The following is a 25052-nucleotide window of genomic DNA, read 5'->3' on the forward strand; positions in this document are numbered from 1 at the left end:
ACCTCATGAGAGGGGCACTGTCTCAAAACTAACTTTGAGTGCAAATCTAATTCAAAGCACACAGTTGCACACCCCCTAACAGGACCACTACATAAATTGTGGGCCTCAAGTTTGAAAATTATTAAAAATGTCAAGATGGTGACTGCAGAGTGTTAAACCAAGTGTGGGGCCCTTAGAAGCACAGGGCCCTTCGTGGCTACACTGTTGCACATCAATGAAGCCTGCCCTGCACCCAAGCAATATCCTAATTTTCAACAACCACTGGTAAGGCAATGCCTCAGCCTATAATTGCAGCAATGTCTCGACTTATATGGTATTGCAGAACTGAGGCCACCATGGGAAATGAAAGGAAACCAGGACATCCTGAGTCTACCAGGAGAAAAAATTACTTATTACTAAAAAAACAACATCACATGGCACATCCAAAATATATAATGTAAAAAACAGGGGAAACTGTGGGGGGTAGAATATGGAAATTCTCTCTACTTCTCCAACCATTGTTCTGTAAACTTAAAACTGCTTTAAAAATAAATTTTTTCGAGAAGAAACATAGATCTATATCCTTTATCAAACAGTGTGAGAGAATTTCCCTCCTGAGTGAAAGGGAGTGGGATGTGGTGCTGCTGTTGGAGCTCATGACTGGTAAAAGTGAGAAGAAATAAGCATTTCAGAGGGCAGCCCCCCAGATGCCTGTCTCATTCCTAGGCAGAGGGTCCCCTGAGTGGCGGTGAGGGGCTCACGTGCTGGGACTTACCTCGGAAAGACTCGAGTAACTCATGCACGATGTCTGTGTGCCCAAAATGTGCTGCCACCACTGCCGGGTTGTCGTCCGTGGGCTCCACCGGCAGCTCCACATGTCTCTCCGTGAGAAGATACCGGACGGTCTCCAGATCCCCGTAGGCCGCTGAGATGCTCAGAAGCTGGCCCTGGTCAAAGCAAACAGGAACAGGAGTTCAGGGAGACCGGCGCTGTTGGAAATGGCCAAGACAATCGACTCTGCCTGCTTTATGAAGTCCACGGCAAGGCTAGAGCTGAGCCGTCCAGCAGGGTCCCTTGGCCACTTGTGGCTTTTGAGGACTTGAAATGTGGCCTGTGCAGAACCAGAGGTGCTGAAGATGTAAAATCACGTGCGATTTCGAAGACACAGTACAAAAAAGATAAACTAGCTCATCGATAATTTTTACATTGATTACTTGTTAAAATGATGATCTTTTATTTTTAATCCTCATGAAAAGATACATTTCTTAAAAAAAAAATTTATTTGAGAGAGAGAAGAAGGGAAGGTGGGAGGGAGGGAGAGAGGTGTGAGAGAGAAACATCGATTGGTTGCCTCCTGTATGCACCCCAATGGGGATCAAACCTGCAACCTGGGTATGTGCCCTGACTGGGAATCGAACCCATGACCTTTTGGTTTATGGGACGATGCTTGAACCAACTGAGCCACCCGGCCAGGGCTAAAATGATCATCTTTAATATGTTCCAGTTAACACAGCTGGAGCTCAGTAACCACCTATGTGTTGTGTGAACCCCAGAAAAGGAAGGCAGCCGGTCTCTAAAGGACCACCCTGCAGGTCATTCATCCACGGACATGCCAGGTGAGGGGACTCAGACCTGTAACCAGGGACAAAGATCCTCCAGCGACACGCAGTGGGCCTCTTGACTTGGTGGCCCAGAGGAAATGGGCAGGGTGGGCGTCAGACCTAAGCCCGAGTTCCTGGGTGTCCCAGCCCTTAGGTAAACAAAGGCCGCACGCGCTGGGCACTATATTAATACATGACCAATGACGCAGCGACTCAGGGAGGTTGTTTAACTTGTCCAAGGTCACACAGCTAATAAGCGGCTGTGAGAGACTGTAGAAATGGCTCTGACTGCCCTGGCTGGTGTTGCTCAGTGGTCGAGCACTGTCCCAAGCACCGACAGGTCCCTGGTTCGATTCCTGGTCAGGGCACCTACCAGGGTTGTGGGCTCGATCCCCAGTAGGGGGAGCGTAGGAGGGAGCAGGCCGAAGTTTCTCTCTGACATCGATGTTTCTCTCTCTCTCTCTAAAAAAAAAAAAAAATCAATAAAAACATATTTTTTAAAAAAAAGGCTCTGACTTTCCATGGGCTCCCCGGGTCCCCGCAAGGGATGCCCAGAGGGTTGCTGGGTGGCTGTGCGCCCTGGTGACTGCATGGCGGGGACTGTAAGTGCTTCTGGGAGCTGGCTGCTCCCCAGGACGTGGGCATCAGCTGCGGAACCCAGGCTGGAATGAGGCCGTTGGGGCGATGCCAACGTTCACCAGGGATTTACTGCGTGTGAGACGCTGTGCTGAGCCCTGGGAAGCGCCAGGGGCATTTCTGGCCTCCACGAGTTTACAGTTAGGTGTGAGTCATGACGTCGCCTCAGATGGCCACCAGCGAGTGCTCCCGAGCCGTTTAGAAAGCCAGTGCCTTTGGAGATCCCTTTAGGGAGCGACGGGCAGGGATGGGTCCCCAGGGGACAAAAACTGATACATTTATTTTTTTCAATCCTCACCCAAGGATATTTTTCCATTGCTTTTAAATACAGTAGAAGGAAGGGAGGGAGGGGGGAAAGAGAGACAGAGAAAAAGAGAGAGAGAAACATTGATGTGAGAGAGACACAGCTTTTGGTTGCCTCCCGCACGTGCCCTTGACCGGGAATCAAACCCGAGACCCTTCAGTCCTCGGGCTGACGCTCTAACCACTGACCCACACTGGCCAGGTCAGAAACTGGCTATTTGCAAGCTCTCACCAGGAGCCGGATGCTACGTCATTTATGTGGTCACACTGAGTCCTGAGGGCGGGAATGCATCTGTATGTGCATCTTGCGTCTGTGGGTGAGGGAATGAAGACTTGCCCACGGGGAGGGAGTTTATAGTCAGCAGAACTGTCCAGGATTTGACCTGGAGCCTGTCTTGCTCCAAAGCCCATGTTCCCTCCATTCCAATCAAGACATCCCAGGAAATGTAGGACTTAAGAGACAGGCTTGGGTTCTGGAAGCGGCGAGAATGGGCTTCGACGTGAGGTCTGCCTGTCAGGTGTGGGAAGGGACAGTCTAATGGACTGAAATTATTTGGAGGACAGTAGAGAGTCACATAGACAATAAGACACTCCCGGAAAGCTCTTGCATTAGGAAGAAAGGCCACAGGGACTGGTTAAATGACTCGCTGTCCAGACTCCAGCAGTCAGAGCCTTCCGAGCCCCATCCTCACGGGGTGGAAGTGATGTCGCAGCAGCCAGTCCAAGGCCTCTGCAAGGAAGCTGCTCTTCTGAAACCTCTTCGGTCATTTACACACGCGGATGACCCCCTGGGAAACGGAATACTTCCCCCTCCCCCGTTCAGTCATTATAACTTTGTACTGGCATATCACAAACCTAGAGAAAAGAATAAAAATCATATGTTTACTTTCACGAACGTCTACAGAGTGGACACACCCATGGAGCCAGACCGAGGGCCAGAAGACACCTGTGCCCAGAAACCCACTCCTGCCCCTTCTAGTCGCTGCCCCACTGGGAGCAACCACTGTCTCGGCTTCAAACACCACTGATGCATTTTTGCCAGTTTTTAAACATTATGAATGTGGAATTATAATTCACTTATTTAAAAAAAAAAATTTGCTTTGAAATAATTAGAGATTCACAGCAACGTGCAAAGAGAATCCTGTGAGCACCTGTTTCCCTCACTCGGTTTCCCCCCAGGGGTAACGTCTTACCACCAGGAATCTGATGTTAGTACAATGTGTGCATATAATCTGAGTGGCCACCACCGTCCAAGCTAGGTCCCCAGTTCCCACCTTTTCCAGCTGGGACGTGCTCTCGTCACAGGCCTCTCTGAGAAGGTGGCGGGCTCTGCTGGGGTCTCCCTGCTTGTAGGCGGCATGAATGTCTTCTGTCCCGGGACACCGCGCTGTGGGGTCACCGCCTGGCGTGGACAGTTTGCTGCCCATGTCCCCGGCACCTGGGTGGACGGAAGCGCACACGCAGTGTCACCATCGGTGCTGCTCACGGGAATCGTTAGAAAGGTGCTGTCTGTGACATAAACCTGGGGCATGGAGCAGAAAGGGGTCACCCTGAAATGCTACCAATGTCACCAAGCACAGCAGAGCCTGGAACCTGCACCTTGCTGGAGGGACTTCCTCTGTAGGACCGGCACTGAAGTTGGGCTGATGTATTAGTAAACCAGAGTTCAAAGTTTCATCTCTGTATTTATTATAAAAAAGACTGCAAGGAATGAGGAATAAAGTCTGATTGTGTTGAGGGGCAGCGGAAATAGGGAGAGGATTCTAGAAGTTTTGGCCAAGTTTACAAGGCCAGGGAGAGGCGAACCGGCACTGAGGTTTGGTCCCCCGGCTCTCAGGCTGGGGCCAAACCCACCCCATTGCTCTGCTGCCTCTTGGGAGAGATGAATGAAACTGATTTTAACTGTTTGTTTTTTTTTAAAAAGGTAAATTCTGAGCAAGGTTGGCTTCCAAATATTCATATCACAAAAGCAAATCACATTAATGGCAGTTGACATTTAAAAAATAAAAAAAATTATTTATAATAGCATAAAAGTTACATGCTGAGAAAAAAAACTTAACAGAAGATGGAAAAGAGATATAAAACACTGAGAGAAAGTAAAGAAAACCTATATAAATGGAAAGGCATCCCATGTTCATGGATCAGAAGAATCAGCACTGTTATGTCGATTTTCCCCAGTTTTATCTGTAGACACAATGTAACATCAACCATAATTCCAATAGGATTTTTTTTTTGGTAGAAATGGACAATCTGATTCTCAAAGTTCTTCAAAGGACTTAGAATATCCAAAGTAATCTTGCAAAATAAGAGTCAGAGGATGCACATTACTTGATTTCAAGCCTTAGTATAAAACTACACTAATCAAGACAGTGTTGTACTGGTATCACAAACAGGAATAGGTTGAGAAGTAGGCCTATACTTATTCATCCAATTGACTTGAGAAAAGCAAAGTCTTTCCAACAAATGATGCCAAAACAACCGGACATCCGCCTTGAATTAAAAGAAACACTGACTCCTACTACTCGCCACAGAAAAAAATTAATTTGCGATGGATCGTGGATCTAAACATAAAGGTTAAACTATAGAGCTTGTAGAAAAAACACACACCAGAAGAATATATTCATGATTTGAGTGCAGGCAAAGGTTTCTTAGGACACAGAAAGCAATAACCATGAAAGGAAAAACTGCTCATTAGACTTCACCAAAGCCTGAAACTTCTGCTCATCAAAAGATTGACCCACCCTTTAAAAACGAACGGGCAAGTTACATACTAGAAGAAAACATTTGCAGAACATATCCCAAAAAGGAATGGTATCTAGAATATAAAAAGAACTATAACTCAGCAATAGCGGACAAACAACCCAATTAAAGACGGGCAAAGGTTTGAGCAGTTGGAAGATATTCAAAGAACCAGAACTCAGTATCATTAGTCATCAGGAAAGTGCAAATTAAAACCACCAGGCGTCATCCCTAGACTCCCACCAGAATCACTAAAATTTAAAAAGGCTTGGTGAGGATCTAGAGCAACCAGAACACTCATACCTTATTGCTTGGGGCATAAAATGGCACAAAAACTAAACATACACCTACCTAGGACTCATAGCTCTATGCTTAGATATTTACCCAAGACAAATATGTCTTAAAAACGTATCCAAGGATGTTCATGGCAGCTTCATTCATAGTATTTCCTGTAAATAGTGCAGGTATCTATCAACAGAATCGATCCACGGCTAGGTACTGTGGTTTAGCACCCACCCAGCAAACTGTCCGAGGGATGTTTCTATATCTTGAGGGTGATTTCATTCCCTTGGTGTTGTTTCTAAACTTATCAAATAGTCCAATGAAGAGATGTACCTGTTACTTTATATAAATTTTACCTAAAAAATTACAAACACCATCGAACAATAGTCAATAACAGGAATGCTAAGGTATTTGAGGGGGAAGGGGACAGCTGTTTCCAATTGTGAAGGGCATTAAAAAGAATGGATTGACGGGTAAGTAAAGCAGTAGACAAGACAGACAGAAATGTGAGTTTTAGAAAAGGTTAATAGTAGAATCTAAGTGGTGGGTATACGCACGGACATGATTCAGTTCTTCCAGCTTTGAGGTATGTTTGAAATTCTTCATTACAAAATGTTGGGAGAGGTCAGGGAAAAGAGTCACCCTGGCCTTGGCCAGGGTGGCTCAGTGGTTAGAGTGTCGGCCGGCGCACCCAAGGGCCTGGGGTTCCAGTCCTGGTCAAGGGCATGTACCTGGGTTGCAGGTTCGATCCCGGCCCTGGTTGGGGCTCATGCGGGAGGCAACCAATGGATGCGTCTCTCTCACATCGATGGTTCTCTCTCTCCCCTCCCTTCATTCCACTCTCTCTAAAAATCAATGGGAAAAATATCCTCAGGTGAAGATTAACAAAAAAAACCCCTAAATGCGGGCCCTGCCGTGTGGCATATTGAAGGAGCCCCGCCGCTGGCTCAGGGAAATCCAGGGACAAGCTGCTGACAGTGAGGGCTCTTGACACCACCTGGGGTCTTCACAGCTCCCTCAGAGGCAGGACTGTCACCAAGAACGTCATGGCCCCGCGTGGACGAGCCATGCAACCTGCAAACGCAAGGTCGCCGGGCCTACGTGGAGATTATTCTGAGTTTGTTGGTTTTTTTTTTTTTGGCTGTGTATATTTGGAAAGAAAATTCAGAAAAGGGCTTAGAGTGTAAGTGGCGATAGATGTGAACACGACAGCTGTGCTCCCCATCGCAGATGACAGGTCTCCATGAATTATTTACAGTCGGAGACCCAGAGACATCTGCGCGCGGCCTGCAGGGCAGAGTGAGCCATCAGAAGGGACACTTAATTATGTCACCGGCCACCTTTCAGAATTCAACAGATCTCTCTCTTATCTCTGTAAAAGACAAACGCTCATTCCTGTGTGTGTGTCCAAGCAGGAACATAGTAACCTATTCTGTTCACACTGGGAACATAAATAAAATGAACCTTTTAGCCCAAGGTAAGCGACAGTGAGAAGCTGGAACCTAGGACCTAGGGTGCTTGTGAAATGACAAGAGCGATTTTTTTAAACTTGATTTAAAACAATACAATGCATGTGGAGTAAACGGCGTCCTAAGAACCAAGGCTGTGCTCAGTTCTATTTCTATTATTTCAATGTGGTGGTGTTTTCAGCTTGGAATCCGATTTGGTTAAATTGCATAAATACACTTGTCCACGGGCCCCTAGGGCTGGGGGGCCTGGTCCAAACTGTTGGACGGACATTATGGGAAAACATCAGTTAATGAGCATGAGCTTAAGTTAACCTGCCAACTCCAGTTAATTCCCTGAAATTATAAAGACGATGGTTACGTGGATTTTTTTTAAAGAAAAAAATCAAAATGCTAATGATCAGGACTAAGGGTGGCTGGGAGGGAATTGGTGATAGGATTAAAAATATTTTTCTTCTTTCTTTCCCAAGTTCCCCGTGATGGGATTATCTGACTGTTTTATTTAAAGCTTTAAAGAAATAACACGAGTAAGAAAAGAACACACTGTCATTGAAAAAACCTAAGTAATACAGAAACACATCTCATAAAAGGCAGAAATCCCTCCTCCCACCACCAGACACTTTTTCTTAGCGATAACTATTTACTTTTATAGTAATTTCCTCCCCCAATACTAAAGTTTTTTATATTTGAGAATGGGCCACCTCTGATTTAAACTGAAAGCCGGGGAACATATTTATAGTATTTGTGATGATTTAGTTATTTACTTGTGCCTATTAATCAACGATTGTCCATAATTCCACTCTTTTAGACAGTAAAACATCACAGTTCTAAATATTTTTCTCATAGAGATCTAAAATTCATATTGAAAAAATATAACCCCTCAAATGTATTCTATTTCAATTATTAATACACTAAATAAGTCAGTATAACTAGTAGGGAAATAACAGAACTATTAAGAGGGTTTCATTTCAAATAAAAAAAACAATTCCTATTTGTTCTCTATGACAATGTCATTATTTTGCTAGATAGCAATAAAAATTCCTTAGACACACACAGACACATATATATATATATATATATATATATATATATAAACTACAAACAGGACCCTCACTTGCTTTTAATGCAAAGTTAATATGCTCAATGAACTGTGCAACTAAGTAAAAGAGACCAAGAGCACAGTTCTTTTTTCAGTTTTAGTTGATGTTTCTTGTTTGATTTTAGGAGTCCGTGGGAAGCAGGACCAAGTGCGGGGACACATTTACAATAAGCTGTGAGGTGACACATGGGCATAGTCCTGGGCTGGAGAAATGTTAATATCCACACAGCCTGGTGTTTAATGTGCTGACACGGACAGTAAATGAAAGTCCATTATGTGATGAAGGACTTGGCTAAAAAAAAATACTAAAAATACCCGTGGAACCTGGAAGATCGCTTTAATTGACTCATCGAGAAAGAAATACTTTAATTGACTAATCTAGAAAGAAATACCTCCAGGGACACCGCATGCTTCACGTCTCGGGCTGTTTCTAGGAGAAATGTTTCTAGCTGCGGATCCCCCATCTCTAAATGTAACTCAGGTTTTAGAAAAACAAAGGATTCCGACGAATGGGGATTATTTGCTTTTATTCTGGGAAAGGAATAAACCAGAATCCCACGAATGTCACAGCGATGCCGGCTTGCAAAAGCCACGTCCCTTACCCCAGGGCAGCTCCCTGTGGCCGTCCCCACCTTGGAGGGAGCCCTTTGTCTGTGATCCCCAGTCTGTCCTTATACCCTAAGAATACATTCTTATACTCACGTCCTTCTAGAACAATCTTTGTTAAATGATCCCCCCTTACCCAATAATCAGAATAACATTTTCTCTCTCCTGTTGGGTGTTCTGTTTTTTTTTTTTGGCCTGCAGATCCAGGACACCGGAAAGGTAATATGAAAGTGACTTTCATTCCAAAAGCTGTAAATAGTGGCCTCTTAGGTACACATATATTTTATATTTTCTTTTCTTACCCCACCAAAGAAAACATGAACCAATGCCGCCTGAACCAATGCAAAATCTGTGGCAGTCTCTGCACAACCTAGAAAAGACACTAACATTTTCATGACCCACCGTGACATTTTTCCACGACATTCGTCTCCATCGCCAGGACAGCAGAAAGTCAAAATATATCCGGCTCACTGCAGAACGCACCTAGGAAACTTTAGGATGCTACTGACCTGGTCATAATTGTTTAAGGACCTTCCCGGGACCTCCTGCAGCCAGTCCCCCCGTGGCCAAAGCAGGGGGGCAGGGGGCTGGCCCTCCCCGCAGGTCACACCCGCAGGCCCCGGGGGCCTGTCGCCCCGGCTTTTCCAGCCTCGGCGGGCGGGATGCTCCGTCTCTGCAGCCAGGGCCCCAGAGCTTCAGCCGCAGCAGCGGTTTTCATCTCTGGGTCGAATTACGGTGAAATCCAACCCTTTATTTCTTCGGGGAGGATGCACGAGTTGGGAGGTGTGGAGGGCGACCTGACCCCCAGGGTGACCCTCTCACAGGCTCCAGATGGCCGGGGCCCGGCCCCGCACCCGGGGCCTGGCTCCCGCATCGCAGGCCGCGCGGCTCCCAGATGCGCGGCGTCCCCGCGGGTCCCCTCGCCTCACCCCTGGGGATGGGCTTCTGCTCACGAAAAGGGGGGTGGGTGGCTGCACAGGGTGGGCAGACACAGCTTTACACTGGTGAGTACATAGAACACAGTTTTGATTCTTGAATTAGTATTTATTTATGAATAACTGTATGATTTATTATTATGATGAACCTACTTTTGCCCACTCGTGTGTATACAAACAGATCGTGCAGGGCTCTATCACACAGAAAACTGCTATTTTCTCTAGAAATACAAAATAGAGCCAATCAGGATGCTATGTGATGACACAGTAAGAAATGTAGTGACTGCTAACCTTCAGGGCTGGTGAAATGGGGACGTTGGTCACTGTGGGAGGCCTCGCAAATGGTCGGGCTGCTTCAGAAAGCAAGACCCAGATGACCCATGGTTTTTTCTACTAGAAATTTACCTGCAAAAATAACACAGCACAAAACAAAGAGGTCCATTCCTGAGACAGGGCGCTGGGCCCTGCGACAATGGAGGGAGGAACCTGCCCACCAGGTACATGGCCAAGGCCATGGAATCGGGGAGCGGCTTCTAGGAAAAGGAATACCCCATGTCCAGCACTGAGTGGTGCTCGATTGGTGTCATTTAATTTAACACTCACAGCAATGCCACCCGTAGGTGTCGTGGCTGCCCTGTCACCGCCGAGGGAGGCCAAGGTGAAGACATGTTCATGGTGGCAGAGCTGGTGACTAGCCGGGGCAAGAATGGACAAAGGTCTTTCTGACTTGGGAGCCCACTCGGTTTCCACGGCCCTGCTTTCCAGTTTAGTACCTGCGATGGGCTGCACGTCTGTGTCCCCCAAATGCCTATGTTCTAACCCTACTCCCCAAGGTGCTGGTGTTAGGAGATGGGGCCTTTGGGAGGCGATTAGGCCATAAGGGTGGGGCCCCTACGATGGGATTAGTGCCCTTGAGAATCCCAGGAGGAGCGGTGGTCTGCAAACTAGGAATTGGGCCCTGGCCGAGAACAGGATCTCCCAGCACCTTGATCTTGGACTTCCCAGCCTCCAGAACCGTGAGAACAAAACAGAAAAACACCAATGATAACGAAGACCAAGGAGAAGTAAGCAACATGTTGACAAAACATTAAGCTAAAAAGAGTGGAATATGGGGCACAGGCTGTGAAACATCATGGAAAGAATTCAGAACACAGAGCACTGGTCGACCTGATTTGAAAATCTGCAAAGTGAAAGAATTCGCTCCAGCTTGGTAGATTATGTGTAATTAAAATGCTTTGCAAAAAGGTTGTGAAGGAGTATAGTTGATTGTCTTTGTTTATAAAAATTTAGTCTGGCCCGGCCGGGTGTGGCTCAGCAGTTGAGCGTCGACCTAGGATCCAGGCGATCGGGGTTCGATTCCCGGTCAGGGCACAGGCCCGGGTTGCAGGCTGCAGCCAATCAATGGTTCTCTCATCATTGATGTTTCTCTCTCTCTCTCTCTCCCCTTCCTTTCCTCTCTCTGAAATCAATAAAGATATATTTAAAAAAAGAAAAAAAAGTTAAAAAAAAATATATACTTTCCAGCCTTGGTCAAAAAGTTGCTCAGTGGTTAGAGCACTGGCCTGTCACTGAAGGGTCTCGGGTTCGATTCCTGGTCAAGGGCACGTACCTGGGTTGCAGGTTCGATCCCTGGCCCCAGTCAGGGCGCGTTCGGGAGGCAACTAATTGACGTGTCTCTTACATTGATGTCTCTCTCTCTCTCTCTCTCTCTCTCTCTCCCCCCCCTTCTCCCTCCTTCCCTCCCTCCTTTCCACTCTATCTAAAGTCAATGGAAAAATACCTTCAGGTGAAGCCCGACAACAGCAACAACAACAAAATGTATACATACACTTCCCAGGTTAACCAACTAAAACTTGGAACGAAATTCAACCTGCGATTGGCAAAGCTGGGCACCAGGGGAGGAAGGAATAGCTCAATCGCAGGGAAATTTACGGAGAGACACCAAGATTTTCCCAGTTGTGACTTCTACCGAAAACTGTGCTAAAACACAGGGTGACAGAACGGAGCTACGTCAGGAAAGGGCCCACCTGTGACCCTGCCCATCTGCTTGTCATTCACAATGCCCACCGGGCACAGGAATTCTCTTGCTGAACAAGGGGAGAGGTGCCTGCCGGCCCTTCTGGATTTTGCTTTCTGACCCCAGGGCCCCACGGCCACTTCAGCTCAACAGTGGTGGGGTCATGTGAGGTCAACGTCTACACTGTCTCCAGACAACACCCTGGGGCTTTCCAATTCGTAAAAGCACCGCAGGACTTGGTCATTCCCACGGCCAGGGAAGGGGCCCCCAGAGCACAGAGTGCCACAGAGAGGAGCAGAGGGCTGTGACAGACTTGTCACCCCCTTTGCTCGCCCAGCCGGGCATGCGCGTTCCATCGGGCCCTGTGCCTCCTGGAGGGGGTGGCGCACCCCCCTTACAGGGGTGGCTGTGAGGCTGCAATGAATGACAGCGTGGGAAGCGCTCGCAATGCCACCCGACCCTCAGTGGGCACGAGATCATTTCAGGCTCTTTGTATCATATCTGAACTAAAGTGAGACATTTGGCTCGTGTCTAAAAGGTGAAGACTGCAGTTCTCAGGACTCTTCCTGCACTGAGTTCATTTTATTTACTCAAATATTCTTTCTGTCCAGGGTTTAACCTGTCCTTCGGATGGGCCCTGTATGTTTACCATTATTTCCCCTAGATCGTTTATACTTAATTTATATTAATTTAATAATGAAGTAAGAATGAAAGCAAAACATTTCTTACTTATCGCAGTCAAAGTTTTTATTTCAGTCCTAACCGGTTTGGCTCAGTGGCTAGAGCATCGGCCCGAGGACTAGAGGGTCCTGGGTTCGATTCCTGCGAAGGGCACGTGCCTGGGTTGCAGGCTCCATCCCGGCCCTGGTCGGGGTGAGTGCGAGAGGCAACCAATCGCTGTGTCTCTCTCACATCGATGTTTCTCTCTCTCTCCTCCCCTTCCACGGAAGCAATGGAAAATGATTGGAAAAGCAATGGAAAATTATTCTCCAGGGAGGGTTAAAAAAATAAAAGTTTTTATTTCAGTTTTCTGGGTTTGTAAGTGGGTTTCAATGGGGCATCTAATTAAGTGTTAACACTCACTAGATACATGGCCAACTTGAAGAGATCCTGGGAATTGATAAGGAAAGGTCAGAGAGCCCAGAGGGTGCTCAAGAAAGGACAGGAAGACAGTTAAAAAGTAGATATAATCAGTCTTACACACACCAAAACATGCTGAACCTCACTTATCTCAAGAGAAATGCATATAAATCTACACAAAAACACCCTTTCTTACATATCAGATTAGGAACATCCAGAAGCTTGATAATGAACATTGTTGTCAGGCCTCTGGGGACACAGGCAAGCAGGGACACGGTGGAAGATGGTGGCAGGAGAAGCTCCCCGGGGGCCGGCCTGACGGCGTATGGCAGGCGCTTAGAGGCAGCTGCCCTGTGACGCATCGTTCTGGAAAGTCACTGTTCAGGCTTTCCCGACGACACGCGAGAAGACTGCGCGGCATTACGGCTTACAGCAAAACGTCGGGCGGCCGACGGCCCGTTCGGAAGAGCCTGCTTAGTACTCTGAGGAACAGCGGCGGCAGTGGTGACGATGCTGGTGGTGGTGATGGTGGTGACGATGGTGAGGATGGTGGTTGTGATGATGGTGGTGACGGTGGTTATGGTGATGGTGGTGACGATGGTGATGGTGGTGGTTGTGATGATGGTGGTGACGGTGGTGATGGTGATGGTGGTGGTTGTGGTGGTGATGGTGATGAGGGTGACGGTGGTGATGGTGATGGTGGTGGTTGTGGTGGTGATGGTGATCATGGTGACAATGGTGGTTGTGGTGGTGATGGTGGTGGTGGTGGTTGTGGTGGTGATGGTGGTGGTTGTGGTGGTGGTGGTGACGATGGTGGTTGTGGTGATGGTGGTGATGGTGATGTGATGGTGGTGATGGTGGTGGTTGTGGTGGTGATGGTGGTGGTAGTGATGGTGATGGTGGTGGTGGTGATGGTGGTGGTGGTGGTGATGGTGGTGGTGGTGGTGGTGGTGATGGTGGTGATGGTTGTGGTGGTGATGGTGGTGGTAGTGATGGTGATGGTGGTGATGGTGGTGGTTGTGGTGGTGATGGTGGTGGTAGTGATGGTGATGGTGGTGGTGGTGATGGTGGTGGTGGTGGTGGTGGTGGTAATGGTGGTGGTGGTGATGGTGGTGGTGATGGTGGTGGTGGTGATGGTGGTGGTGGTGATGGTGGTGGTGATGGTGGTGGTGGTGATGGTGGTGATGGTTGTGGTGGTGATGGTGGTGGTAGTGATGGTGATGGTGGTGATGGTGGTGGTTGTGGTGGTGATGGTGGTGGTGGTGGTGATGGTGGTGGTGGTAATGGTGGTGGTGGTGATGGTGGTGGTGATGGTGGTGGTGGTGATGGTGGTGGTGGTGATGGTGGTGGTGGTGATGGTGATGGTGGTGATGGTGTTGGCAGTGGTGTTGGCAGTGGTGATGGCGGTGATGATGGTGGTGGCAGTGATGACAACAGCCTTTATGTACAAATGTATGAAGGAAATTGCCAAGGTACAGAACAGTGTGTATTATCAACTACATTTTGTGTAAAAGAGGGAGAAATAAGAACCTGCATTTGTTTTGCATATATGTATACACACACACACACACACACACACACATATACACACATATATATAAATTCTGTAAGGATGTAAGAATCAAAGAATTACAGATTGAAACTTACGGTTTTGGAACCACGTGACCACATTCAAACAACTAAAGTTCTTAAATGTTGGCAAAAAATGTGAAGTCATCTGCTCTTCCTTTTCCTCGAATTCAAAGAACAAACACCCCCCCCCCCAGCTGATCGTCCTCAACACCAGGGCTGCGAGCCACCCCCAGATGCAGAGACGGGCGCGCCCGAGAAGCGAAGCGGCCCAGGGGGTCCTGCGCGGCCTGCGCTGCACAACTGCGCGTGAACACAGTTAGTGTGTAGCTTCGAGGGGCACCGATGGGCGACTGCAGCTTGGCCCTGCAGGCCCGAAGCAGATGCCACATGCATGCCCGTGTAAAAACAATGCTTCAGCCGGCCGGTGCGGCTCAGCGGTTGAGCATCCGCCTAGGATCCGGGAGCTCTTGGTTCGATTCCCGGTCAGGGCACAGGCCCGGGGTGCAGGCTCCTCGATCCCCAGCAGGGGGCGCGCAGGAGGCAGCCGATCAATGACTCTCACCATTGATGCTTCTCTCTCTTTCTCCCTCTGTTCCTCTCTCTCAAATCAATAAAGATACATTAAAAATAATAATAATAATAATGCTTCAGAGAAGAGAGCGCTCCCCTGCTCCTCTGATGCAGGACAGAAGCTCCGAGCCCTTCAGTTGAGCCGAGTCAACACTCCCGGGAGCTGCCCCCCCGGCCGGGCTTCAGCGTCCCTGAGTGGGACCCACGCTGCTGTGGCTGCCACATCCCAGCTGCATTTCCCGTATGGACATGCCCACTCGCGGTGTACAAACTCCTTCAAGTTTAGCACAAACCCCGGCCGGACAACACCACGGCTCTTTGCAAACATCCCAGGCATGCCTGGCCCCGCTGCTGTGCCTCAGGCCCGAACCTCTCACCCCTCCTGCCAGGGGTCCTCTCGGACCCTCCTCCCCGCGGACAGCTCGAGGCTGCGCTTTGCAAAGATGCTCACAAACATCGGAACGAGTTCTACTAGGCGTTTTCTTCTGTGAGACATGCAGGTTTTATTCATTTGCCTCCCCCACCAAATGCTTTCTCAAGATAAGGCAAAGAAAGATTTTTCACTTATACGAAAAAATATATATTTTTGTCAATCCTCACCTGAGGATATTTCTTCCATTGATTTGCAGAGAGTGGAAGGGGGGCGGGGTGGAGAGAGAAAGAGAGAGAGAGAAACATTGATCTGAGAGAGACACACCGACTGGTTGCCTCCTGTATGTGCCCTGACCAAGGCCAGGGATCAAACCTGCAACCCAGGTACGTGCCCTTGACCGGGAATTGAACCCAAGACCCTTCAGTGTGGGGGCCAATTCTCTAATCATTGAGCCACACTGGCCAGGGCAGATGAAAATATTTTTGATTAAAACTTTAATTAAACAATTCAGTGATTGGATTGGGGGGTCATCACATTTCAGCTATATACACATTTGAAAATGAGTATTGCCTGTGTTTTCTATTCTATGCTTCCAATGGTTTACAGCCAGATAAAATCAAAGGATACCCATTTTTTAAAATCCCCCATTTTTATCATTGTAATATCATTGTCATTTTCACTACCAGAAACAGATTCCGGGTGAGGCTACTGGAACTTTCCCCAAAGGGCAAGAGAAAGACATGGGCATATATTCAGGGGCTACGTATCTTGCATGCCTGGCATGGTGCAAAGCATTGTGCAGACGGGGTTGGGGGGCTCTGAGGCTGTCTGGGCTTTGTATGGGAAGCAGGGGGGCTCCCACGGCCACCAGCAGGGGACTGCAGGGAGGGGTACCCACAGTGAGCCCTTTACCAGCCTGTGCCAGGCGGTGAGGGGCCAAGGATCCTGCCCCTTGTGAGCTAGAGAGGAAGCGTGCAAACCTCAGGTGGTGGGTGATCCCCAGGAGGCACGTGGAGGCCCCCTCCCAGACGAAATACTCCGGGTGGCCCAGCTGGTGTGGCTCAGCGGTTGAACAATGACCTCGGATCCAGGAGATCGCGGTTTGATTCCCGGTCCGGGCACATGCCCAGGTTTCGGGCTCGATCCCCAGCAGGGGGCGTGCAGGAGGCAGCCGATCAATGACTCTCATCATTGATGTTTCTCTCTCTCTCTCCCTCTCCCTCCCTCTCTCTGAAATCAATAAAAACATATTTAAAAAAGAAAGAAAGAAATACTCCAGGTGTACCCCCAGGGCGGCCCGCTGCAGCCTCCCCGCGCCCCTCTGCAGGCTGTGGTGACCGAGTCGCGTTCACAGGCAGCTATGGGAAATCCCGACACGCAGATCAGCCCCAACCACATGCCCACACACTTTTGAGGAAGGCGAGCGCCGTAAAGGAGAAACAGCCACCCTCGCTCACCGAGCCGGCAGGCAGGGCTGGCAATGGATCAGCAGGAAGGGGCCTCACTTCGCCCCTGCCCCACAGAAAGCAAAACCGAAGCAAGTTTCCTGCTCACGTAGCCAAGGGCCCAGGACCACCGAGAGCAGGAGGACCACCCAGGGCAAGAGATGGCAAAACTCACCCCAGCCCACACTGGGCCTCAGAGTCCCCAGGGGGAAGTGGGCAGTTGACAGTGACAAAGCTTGTGCAAGGCCCGGTCTTACCAGATCGGAGGGCCTGCATTTCTTTTTAATTTTTATTTTTGTTAATCTTCCCCCGAGGATACTTTTGCCATTGATTATTTGAGAGAGAGTGGGAGGGAGAGAAACATCGATGTGACAGAGACACATTGATTGGTTGCCTCCTGCACATGCCCAGACCGCAGCTGGGGATGGAACCTGTCACCCAGGTACGTGCCCTTGACGGGGAATCGAACACGAGACCCTTGGGTTCATGGGTCGATGCGATAACCACTGAGCCACACCCACCAGGGCATCTCTGTTCTTTATTGTCTGTTTTTCCTGCTAGAATGACAAACCTCAAGAGAGCAGAAGCCATGCTCCAACTCTGTCCTCAGAGTCTAGACCCGTGTGAACCATAAAAAGATGCTTTATCATTGTTGAGATAATAACACTGAATTAATAAAGACAGAGGAAAACCAGGCTTTGGAAGTAACGTAGGCGATTCGGGGCATTAAAAGGAACTTCAAAAATAAATGCCAATGAAAATATATTTTTCTGCCAGCATTTTGCCGATCTCTCCTAGCATCGTAGGAAGTTGTATCCCATGAAACTTATGGACATGCTGTGCTTACAAAGTCCGACGGATTGCAAATTTCCTAAATTCTGCTTTGAGTCATGCAATGATTGGTTTATCTGGAATTCGCTGTAAACACGTTGATTTTAATAAACAGATTCGATATTAAGAAATAAAATGTAAAATTAATTGATTTTAATAACCAGATTTGATATGAAGAAATAAAATGTAAAATTAATTGGTTTTAATAAACATTTGATATTAAGAAATAAAGTGTAAAATGAATTGGTTTTAATAAAAAGACTTGATATTAAGAAATAAAACTTAAAACTAACTGAGAAGATAGTAAGAATGACATCCAAAATAAAAAGTGCCAATTAGGAGCCTTGGAAGAACTGAGAAGACACGGACTACATATGTATCACAGGGACAGGATACTATGAAAAGAACCGAGAACAGGAAAGAGCTTTCACAGGTGAAAAAATGAATGACAAAATAAAACATTCGATGGGAAGGGAGGGGTTGGAAGGCGAAGTCCAGGACGTCTTTTGAACTTTAAGAGAAAAAATAGGAGTTGGAAAATGTGACAGGAAAGACAAGCCACATGTATCTTAACTAACAGGAGTTCCAGAAAAACAAACATAACAAGACAAAAAAGAGAAAAGTAGAGGAGGGAAGCAAGACCAAAGCAAACACAAGGACTTTTTCAGGCCTAAAAGGGGTACACTTGGGCCTCCTCAAGACTCAAGCAGCATGAATGATAAAAGACCCTCACCCAGTTTTTTGTTACAAAATTTCCGAAGACCAAACTCTAAAAGCTTCCAGAGAGGAAAAAACAGGTCACCCACCAAGGAATGAGCATGAGACCACATCAAAGGACCACAGAGCAGGGCCTTCCAAGTTCTGAAGGAAGATGATTTCCAACTGGGATCACAGGGGAGGTGAAATGAACATGCTTTCTGGAATGCCCACTCTCTTCCGGGTCTCCACAACCCTTTCTGAGGAGTTGTCTTCATAATGTGCTCCAGATAAACAAGGGGGGATGCAGGTAGAAAGAAGAGGTGCTCACCTCCTGGGCCCCTCAGAACGCTGGGTCCCCAGGACGAGTCCTAGCCATGGGAATATATCATGTTATGTTACAACTGCAACCTGGAGGTGAGTCAACACTGGGAGAATGAAATGTGGAGGGAGGAACAGGGAAATGCGCAAAAGTGAAGGAAATCACCATTTATCGTGACAGGCGGGCCCCAGACACTGTCTCCTCGGACAGAGCCAGAGGAACGCTCGGGAGCGTTCTTTACATGAGGAAATGAATGGCAAGGACCTGAAAAACCAGAACCAGAAACAGGAAACAGAGACGCCTTTGGGATTTGGGGCTTTGCCTTCTAGTTCTGTCTCACTTGCTTATTTAAACGGGTGTGTATTCCTTTGATAATATTAAAAAAAATTTTTTAAAATTGATTTTTAGAGAGAGAGGAAGGGAAGGGGAGAGAGAAACATCACTATGAGAGAGGAACTTCGATTAGCCGCCTCCCGCATGCACCCCCACCAGGCATCAAACTCGCAACCAGGGCATGTGCCCTGACCGGGAATCGAACCGGCCACCTTTCGGTGCACTGGACAACACCCAAGCAACTGAGGCACACAGGCCAGGGCACTTTGATAATTTTTAATATGCTTATTAACTGATCCTGCAATTCTGCTGGAGCATAAGCAGTGATGCTGAACTTCAGGATAATAGCAAAATATAGAGAGACGCTAAAGGCACTTGGTGAAATGCACACTGTTGCTTGCATTCACACGATCGAATTTGGTACACGTGAAAAAAGCCTCCAAGACGTAACTCAAGCGAAAAAAGTTGCAGAACGTGTGTCTACCTGATGCTCACGCGTGTAAAACCAGAAATGCACACAGAAGGAATTTTGTGCACGAGCCTGTGCTGGGAAGGAGACACACCCAGCTAACGGTGATCCCCTGGGTGGGACAGAAAGGGGTCAAGTCACTGTGACTTTATCGGTCTCATTTGAATGTTTTACCAGAATGTATGAAATTTCACACAAATGACTACACTTTAGGGAGCTCCCTGCCCGCTGGCAGGGGAGTCTGGGCTGTTGCTTGCTTTCTGCTTTTGAACCCAGAGGTGCTGGCGATGGTGGCAGAGAAGGGAGGGCCTGGCCACTGGAGCCTCTCCACCCCCAGGGCCCTGCCCTGAGGTCCCTTCCCCTCTGACTCCCCCTGTGGCCCCCCACTGGTCCCTAAGGGCTCGTGCATCCATCACAGGTCCAAACTGAGCTACTGAAAGGAACTTTACGCATCTCCTTTCAACCTCAGATTTGCATCATATACTCAAAATAATGGACTACAGCTTTTCAATGGCGTGAAATAGCTTTCAGTCTCTGATCAATTCGAAGTGCCCCAAGTGAAGTTCTTTTTGTCCCTGGTTTTCCTGAAAGGATCGATTTTAAACCAACACCTGGTGACCAGCCCTGGGCACTGGATGGTGACGAATGATGGGGAGGTGAGAGAAAGGCTGCTAGGCACACCCTAGCAAGAATGAGCAGCATCAGGTGTAATCCTAACAAGTTCCCTACAGTTGAAAATAGAATTTCTCACTCACGTGTAATTCTTTCTCGAACCTCAGGGGTAGGGGCTCAGAGAGAGTCTATGGCTTAATATGCATGCTTCTGTGTTTGTTTTCCTTAAATTTTTTTTCCTCCTTTTAAATTGATTTTAGAGAGAAAGGAAGGGAGAGGGAGAGGGAGAGGGAGAGAGAAACATCAATGATGAGAGTCACTGGCCGGCTGCCTCCTGCGCGCCCCCTGCTGGGGATCGAGCCTGAAACCCGGGCCTGTGCCCTGAGCGGGAATCGAACCAGGACCTCTTGGTACCTGAATCGACGCTCAACCAGTGAGTCACGCCGGCCAGGCCTTTCTCTTTTTCTTTATGACAAATGTCACTAAATAATTAACAAGGTGGTTGAGTGGAATCTGGACAAACCGGATATAGGGGTGGCCAGGATGACGAAAGGATTCATAACCGGATTTCTAAGAAATTCTGGAAGCCCTTCCCTATTTTCATTCATTGGGGTTCCTGAAAATGTGTGTGAAATTCACACACTACAGATTGGATTTATATGTTATTGGGGGAGAGGAACCCATCCCTAGAGAACTAAAGAATGCCACAAAAATCCCCATTTATGGCGCCTTCAAGGTCTGACTCATGTGGACCAAGAAATCAGGCCGTTGGGAGATAATCCTTGGCTCTGCACTGGGACCCGGGACACCCGTGCAGGCCTCTCTCTGCCCACAGGCCACTCCCTCCCCATGGGGGCCAAGGTGCATGGCTGGAAAGAAAGTCTCTCTTGGCCACTGAATGCCTGGGAGCCGGGCGTGGGCCCTGCCAGCGGGGACAGAGGCCACCAGGTGGGGCTGCCTTGCCCATTCCTCACGAAGGGAGTGTCGGGGAGGGGACTGTGGGCGGCGGGTCAGGGCTGAGTCCCTGGGTGAACCTCAGGCTCTGGCTACTTGGAATGGGTGCGTGTGGCTCAGTGGTTAGAGCGTCAAGCCACAGATTGAAGGGTCCCGGGTTCGATTCCGGTCAATGGAAAGCAATGGAAAAAAATACCCTTAGGTGAGGATTACAAAAGGTAAATAACTAAATAAATAACTAGAATGGGTGGGTGGGTGCGTGGGTGTGCTCCTGAGAGCCTGCCCACCTCAGGGTGGAGGGAGCGGGTGGGAGGCAGCTCATCCCCTGAGCCCAGGCAGCTGTGGCCTAATGGTTAGTCCACAGACAGAGGAACAAAGGCTTGGTGATACCCGAGTGAAAAAATGCGAAGTTGTGGGCCCGGGCATCTGCTTTTAGTTTTGTCACGAGTGGGTAAAGGGGCTCTGAGCAGCGTAGGGGGTGGAGCTAGACTCGCTGAGAGCAGGGCAGGTTTCTTCAGCACAGACTTCTAAGCAGCTGCCCACAGAAAGGCTGGTGCTATCTGAGCGGTAGCGAGCTCCCCATTGCTAGAGGTAATCAAGCGTATTCTGCACAGATAATCAGGGGAAGAGCTAAGCCTCAGATTAAGGTGAATGTTAAAAGCTCCCCCGGTTGGGCACATCTTGGCGGGCATGAAACACAGCTGTTTTAACCACTGCCCCCGTGGGTGGGTGCCCACAGCCATTTCTCCCCCCCCTCGGGCCTTGTTCAGTCTCCCTCCCCTTCGCTTCCCTCCAATACAGATTCCTTATGGGTGACCAGGCTGGAGGAGGGCCCCCCGCTGAGCCCTGCCCACCCCTCCCTGCTCCCAGGGTGTGGACACTGACTCCAGGAACCGGTTACAGGCGTGGGCTGGCGGTTAACTCAGCAGGATTTCTTAGAATGGCTCCCGAGAAAGCCTGTGGCCACCGAGGGGCACTTTCGGCATCTGTCTCTTTCCTACTTCAATTTCTGGGAGGTGAGAAGGGACCTCACTTGAGCAGGCCACTTGGCCCTTTTAAGAAGTTATTCTTCTTTTTTTTTTTTTTTTAACACCGATTTGAAAAAGTCAAAGGAAAAAGGAAAGGACATTGCAAGTAGCTCTGTCAAAACCTGGATTTGCAGGCCTTCTGGAATGTTCCTCCTCTGGTCCATGCTGGGTCCCGTGGAGCACCATGCTCCGAGTGGCAGGCAGCTGATATCAGGACCCCCCCCCCCCCCAGAGAGGTGGGGCGTACGAGTCACCCTGGTGATGTCTGTCCAAGCACCCCTCGCCCTCCATGTCCAGAAGCCTCTCCTCACCAAGGCCTGAAGTATCTAGATGTTTCCTCCCTTCTTTTCTTTCCAGGCAGCCTCACCTCAGCTGGCAGGACAGGTTTTTCCACTCTGACTAGTGTCAGATGCTCGCAAGAATGTCTAAGGGCTTGTTTGTCTAAATAGACTGCCCTGCAGCCCTGCCCTGGGCTCACTGGCGAGGCCACAGCACTGACAAGCTCGGGCATTCCTTCCCGGGACACGCGCGTGTGGCACAGACGCAGGACGGGCACACACAGGCCACCTGGCACCACGGGGCGGCCAGCAGGCAAAGTGCCGGTACAGTCACAGCCTTTGAATGAACCATTCTGAAGAAACACGAGGTGAGGTAAGCAGGTCAAAACAGGTAGGAGTGTGAAAAACACACACCTAGCACACACACGCATGCACACACACAGCCGTTGCCAAAAACCCCAAAGTAAAAGATGTGCTTATTTCAAGCTTAGATCTTTTTCTAAACTCCACTTGGAAGTATTATAAGAAGCTGATCACTTCCAAAGTGTGTTAGCTTCCAAGGATTTTTTTTTCTAAGTATATTTTTATTGATTTTTTTTAGAGAGAGAGAGAGAGACACAGGAAGGCAGGGGGAGAAAGAGAGAGGAACATCGATGGGAGAGAGAAACATCAACTGCTGCCTCCCATAGTCCCTGTCAGGTGATCAAACCTGCAACCTGGAACCGAACTGGTGACCTTTTCGTGCAAAGTAAGACCCTCGACCAACTGAGCCCACCAGCCAGGGCTGCTTCCAAGGATTTTTAAAAGGCAGGAGCTGTCCCTCCATGGAGCATCATTTGGGTACCAGTGGTGCTTTCTGGAAGTCAGCCTTCCTCGGGCAGCGCCGGGAATCAGGTCTGGAATAGTCTTCCCTGGGGTGAGGCTAGTGACTGGGTTGGGGGAGGGCAAGCAGGGCTCCCCTGTGACCTCAGCTCAACTGCTGCAGACAAAACTCGGAGAGGCGCAGTTCCAGGGTCACTGAATCAAATATTCCCAATTTGTTCCAGAAAGAAATGAAGGGCCAGCAGAACCAAATTTGACCTTGGATGTGAGCACCAAGGTGTGAAGGTTAGATCCTAATCACAAAAGATCAGTACCCAACACACAGGCCCTCTGAAACCCAACACACAGGCCCTCTCAAACCCAACATATGGGCCCTCTCAAACCCAACACATGGGCCCTCTCAAACCCAACACATGGGCCCTCTCAAACCCAACACACAGGCCCTCTCAAACCCAACAAGCGGGCCCTTCTCAAACCCAACACACGGGCCCTCTCAAACCCAACACACGGGCCCTCTCAAACCCAACAAGCGGGCCCTTCTCAAACCCAACACACGGGCCCTCTCACACCCAACACACGGACCCTCTCAAAACCAACACGCGGGCCATCTCAAACCCAACACACGGGCCATCTCAAACCCAACACATGGGCCCTCTCAAACCCAACACATGGGCCCTCTCAAACCCAACACACGGGCCCTCTCAAACCCAACACACGGGCCATCTCAAACCCAACACACGGGCCATCTCAAACCCAACACACGGGCCCTCTCAAACCCAACACATGGGCCATCTCAAACCCAACACATGGGCCCTCTCAAACCCAACACACGGGCCCTCTCAAACCCAACACACGGGCCATCTCAAACCCAACACACGGGCCCTCTCAAACCCAACACATGGGCCATCTCAAACCCAACACATGGGCCCTCTTAAACCCAACACATGGGCCATCTCAAACCCAACAAATGGGCCCTCTCAAACCCAACACATGGGCGCTCTCAAACCCAACACATGGGCCCTCTCAAACCCAACACATGGGCGCTCTCAAACCCAACACATAGGCCATCTCAAACCCAACACACGGGCCCTCTCAAACCCAACACATGGGCCATCTCAAACCCAACACATGGGCCCTCTCAAACCCAACACACGGGCCCTCTCAAACCCAACACACGGGCCATCTCAAACCCAACACACGGGCCCTCTCAAACCCAACACATGGGCCATCTCAAACCCAACACATGGGCGCTCTCAAACCCAACACATAGGCCATCTCAAACCCAACACATGGGCCCTCTCAAACCCAACACACGGGTCCTCTGAAACCCAGCACAGGGGTCCTCTGAAACCCAACACACGGGCCCTCTTGAACCCAACACATGTGCCCTGTCAAACCCAACACATGTGCCCTCTCAAACCCCACAGGATGGCCTAGACTTTAAGGACGAGAGAGTTCTAGGGTTAAGACAGAGTTTAAACTGAAGTTCTGTCATTTAGAAATTGTTGACCTTGACCAAGTTTCTAGATCTCAGCTAGACAATGGGGACAGAAGTACCATTTTCAAAGGTTGTCATGAAGATTAAATGAGATTATTTCATAAGGCACTAAACCCAGTGCCTGGTATTGCAGTAAGGATATAACCAAGATTCGTTGTTAACAACAATATCAATGATATCCAATTGGTGTTAAAAGAGGTGCCACTCAAGTGGAAAACCTGGCAATACGTGTAAAAAGGCTTAAAAATGTTCACACCTGAAAATCCTACTTCTGTAAGCCCGGTCCTTACCATTGTGGGTGTCCATGGCGCGTTCTGGACACACGGCTGTCCCCTCCGGCCCCACACACCAGTACATGCTGGGCGGTCGCCCCGACATGCCAGCCATCAATCCCCGGGGTGGCTGCTCCCCCGAGTCAGTGCTGGCTGTGGTCACGGCCACCGCTGCCCGAGGAGTGGTCTACGGCACAGAGGCACGGTCATGGCTGAGCAGAAAGCTGTCTTGTT

At 49.0% G+C, this 25052-nt stretch overlaps 1 protein-coding gene across 1 annotated transcript in view; it reads right to left on the reverse strand.

The window, feature by feature from the left end:
* The window catches only part of LRRK1 (leucine rich repeat kinase 1), a 77187-nt gene extending 52135 nt beyond the window's left edge, over positions 1-25052 (reverse strand). Inside the window, exons 1-3 of the mRNA XM_081124719.1 lie at positions 24837-25052; positions 3794-3957; positions 755-926 (exon numbers count right to left, since the gene is read on the reverse strand). Coding sequence (XP_080980845.1) covers positions 755-926; positions 3794-3957; positions 24837-24933 — 433 coding nt within the window. The 5' untranslated portion in view covers positions 24934-25052. The remainder of the gene's footprint in view (positions 1-754; positions 927-3793; positions 3958-24836) is intronic.

The sequence above is a fragment of the Miniopterus schreibersii genome (genome assembly GCF_964146895.1).
Source record: "Miniopterus schreibersii genome assembly, chromosome: 22".
Taxonomy (NCBI): Eukaryota; Metazoa; Chordata; class Mammalia; order Chiroptera; family Miniopteridae; genus Miniopterus; species Miniopterus schreibersii.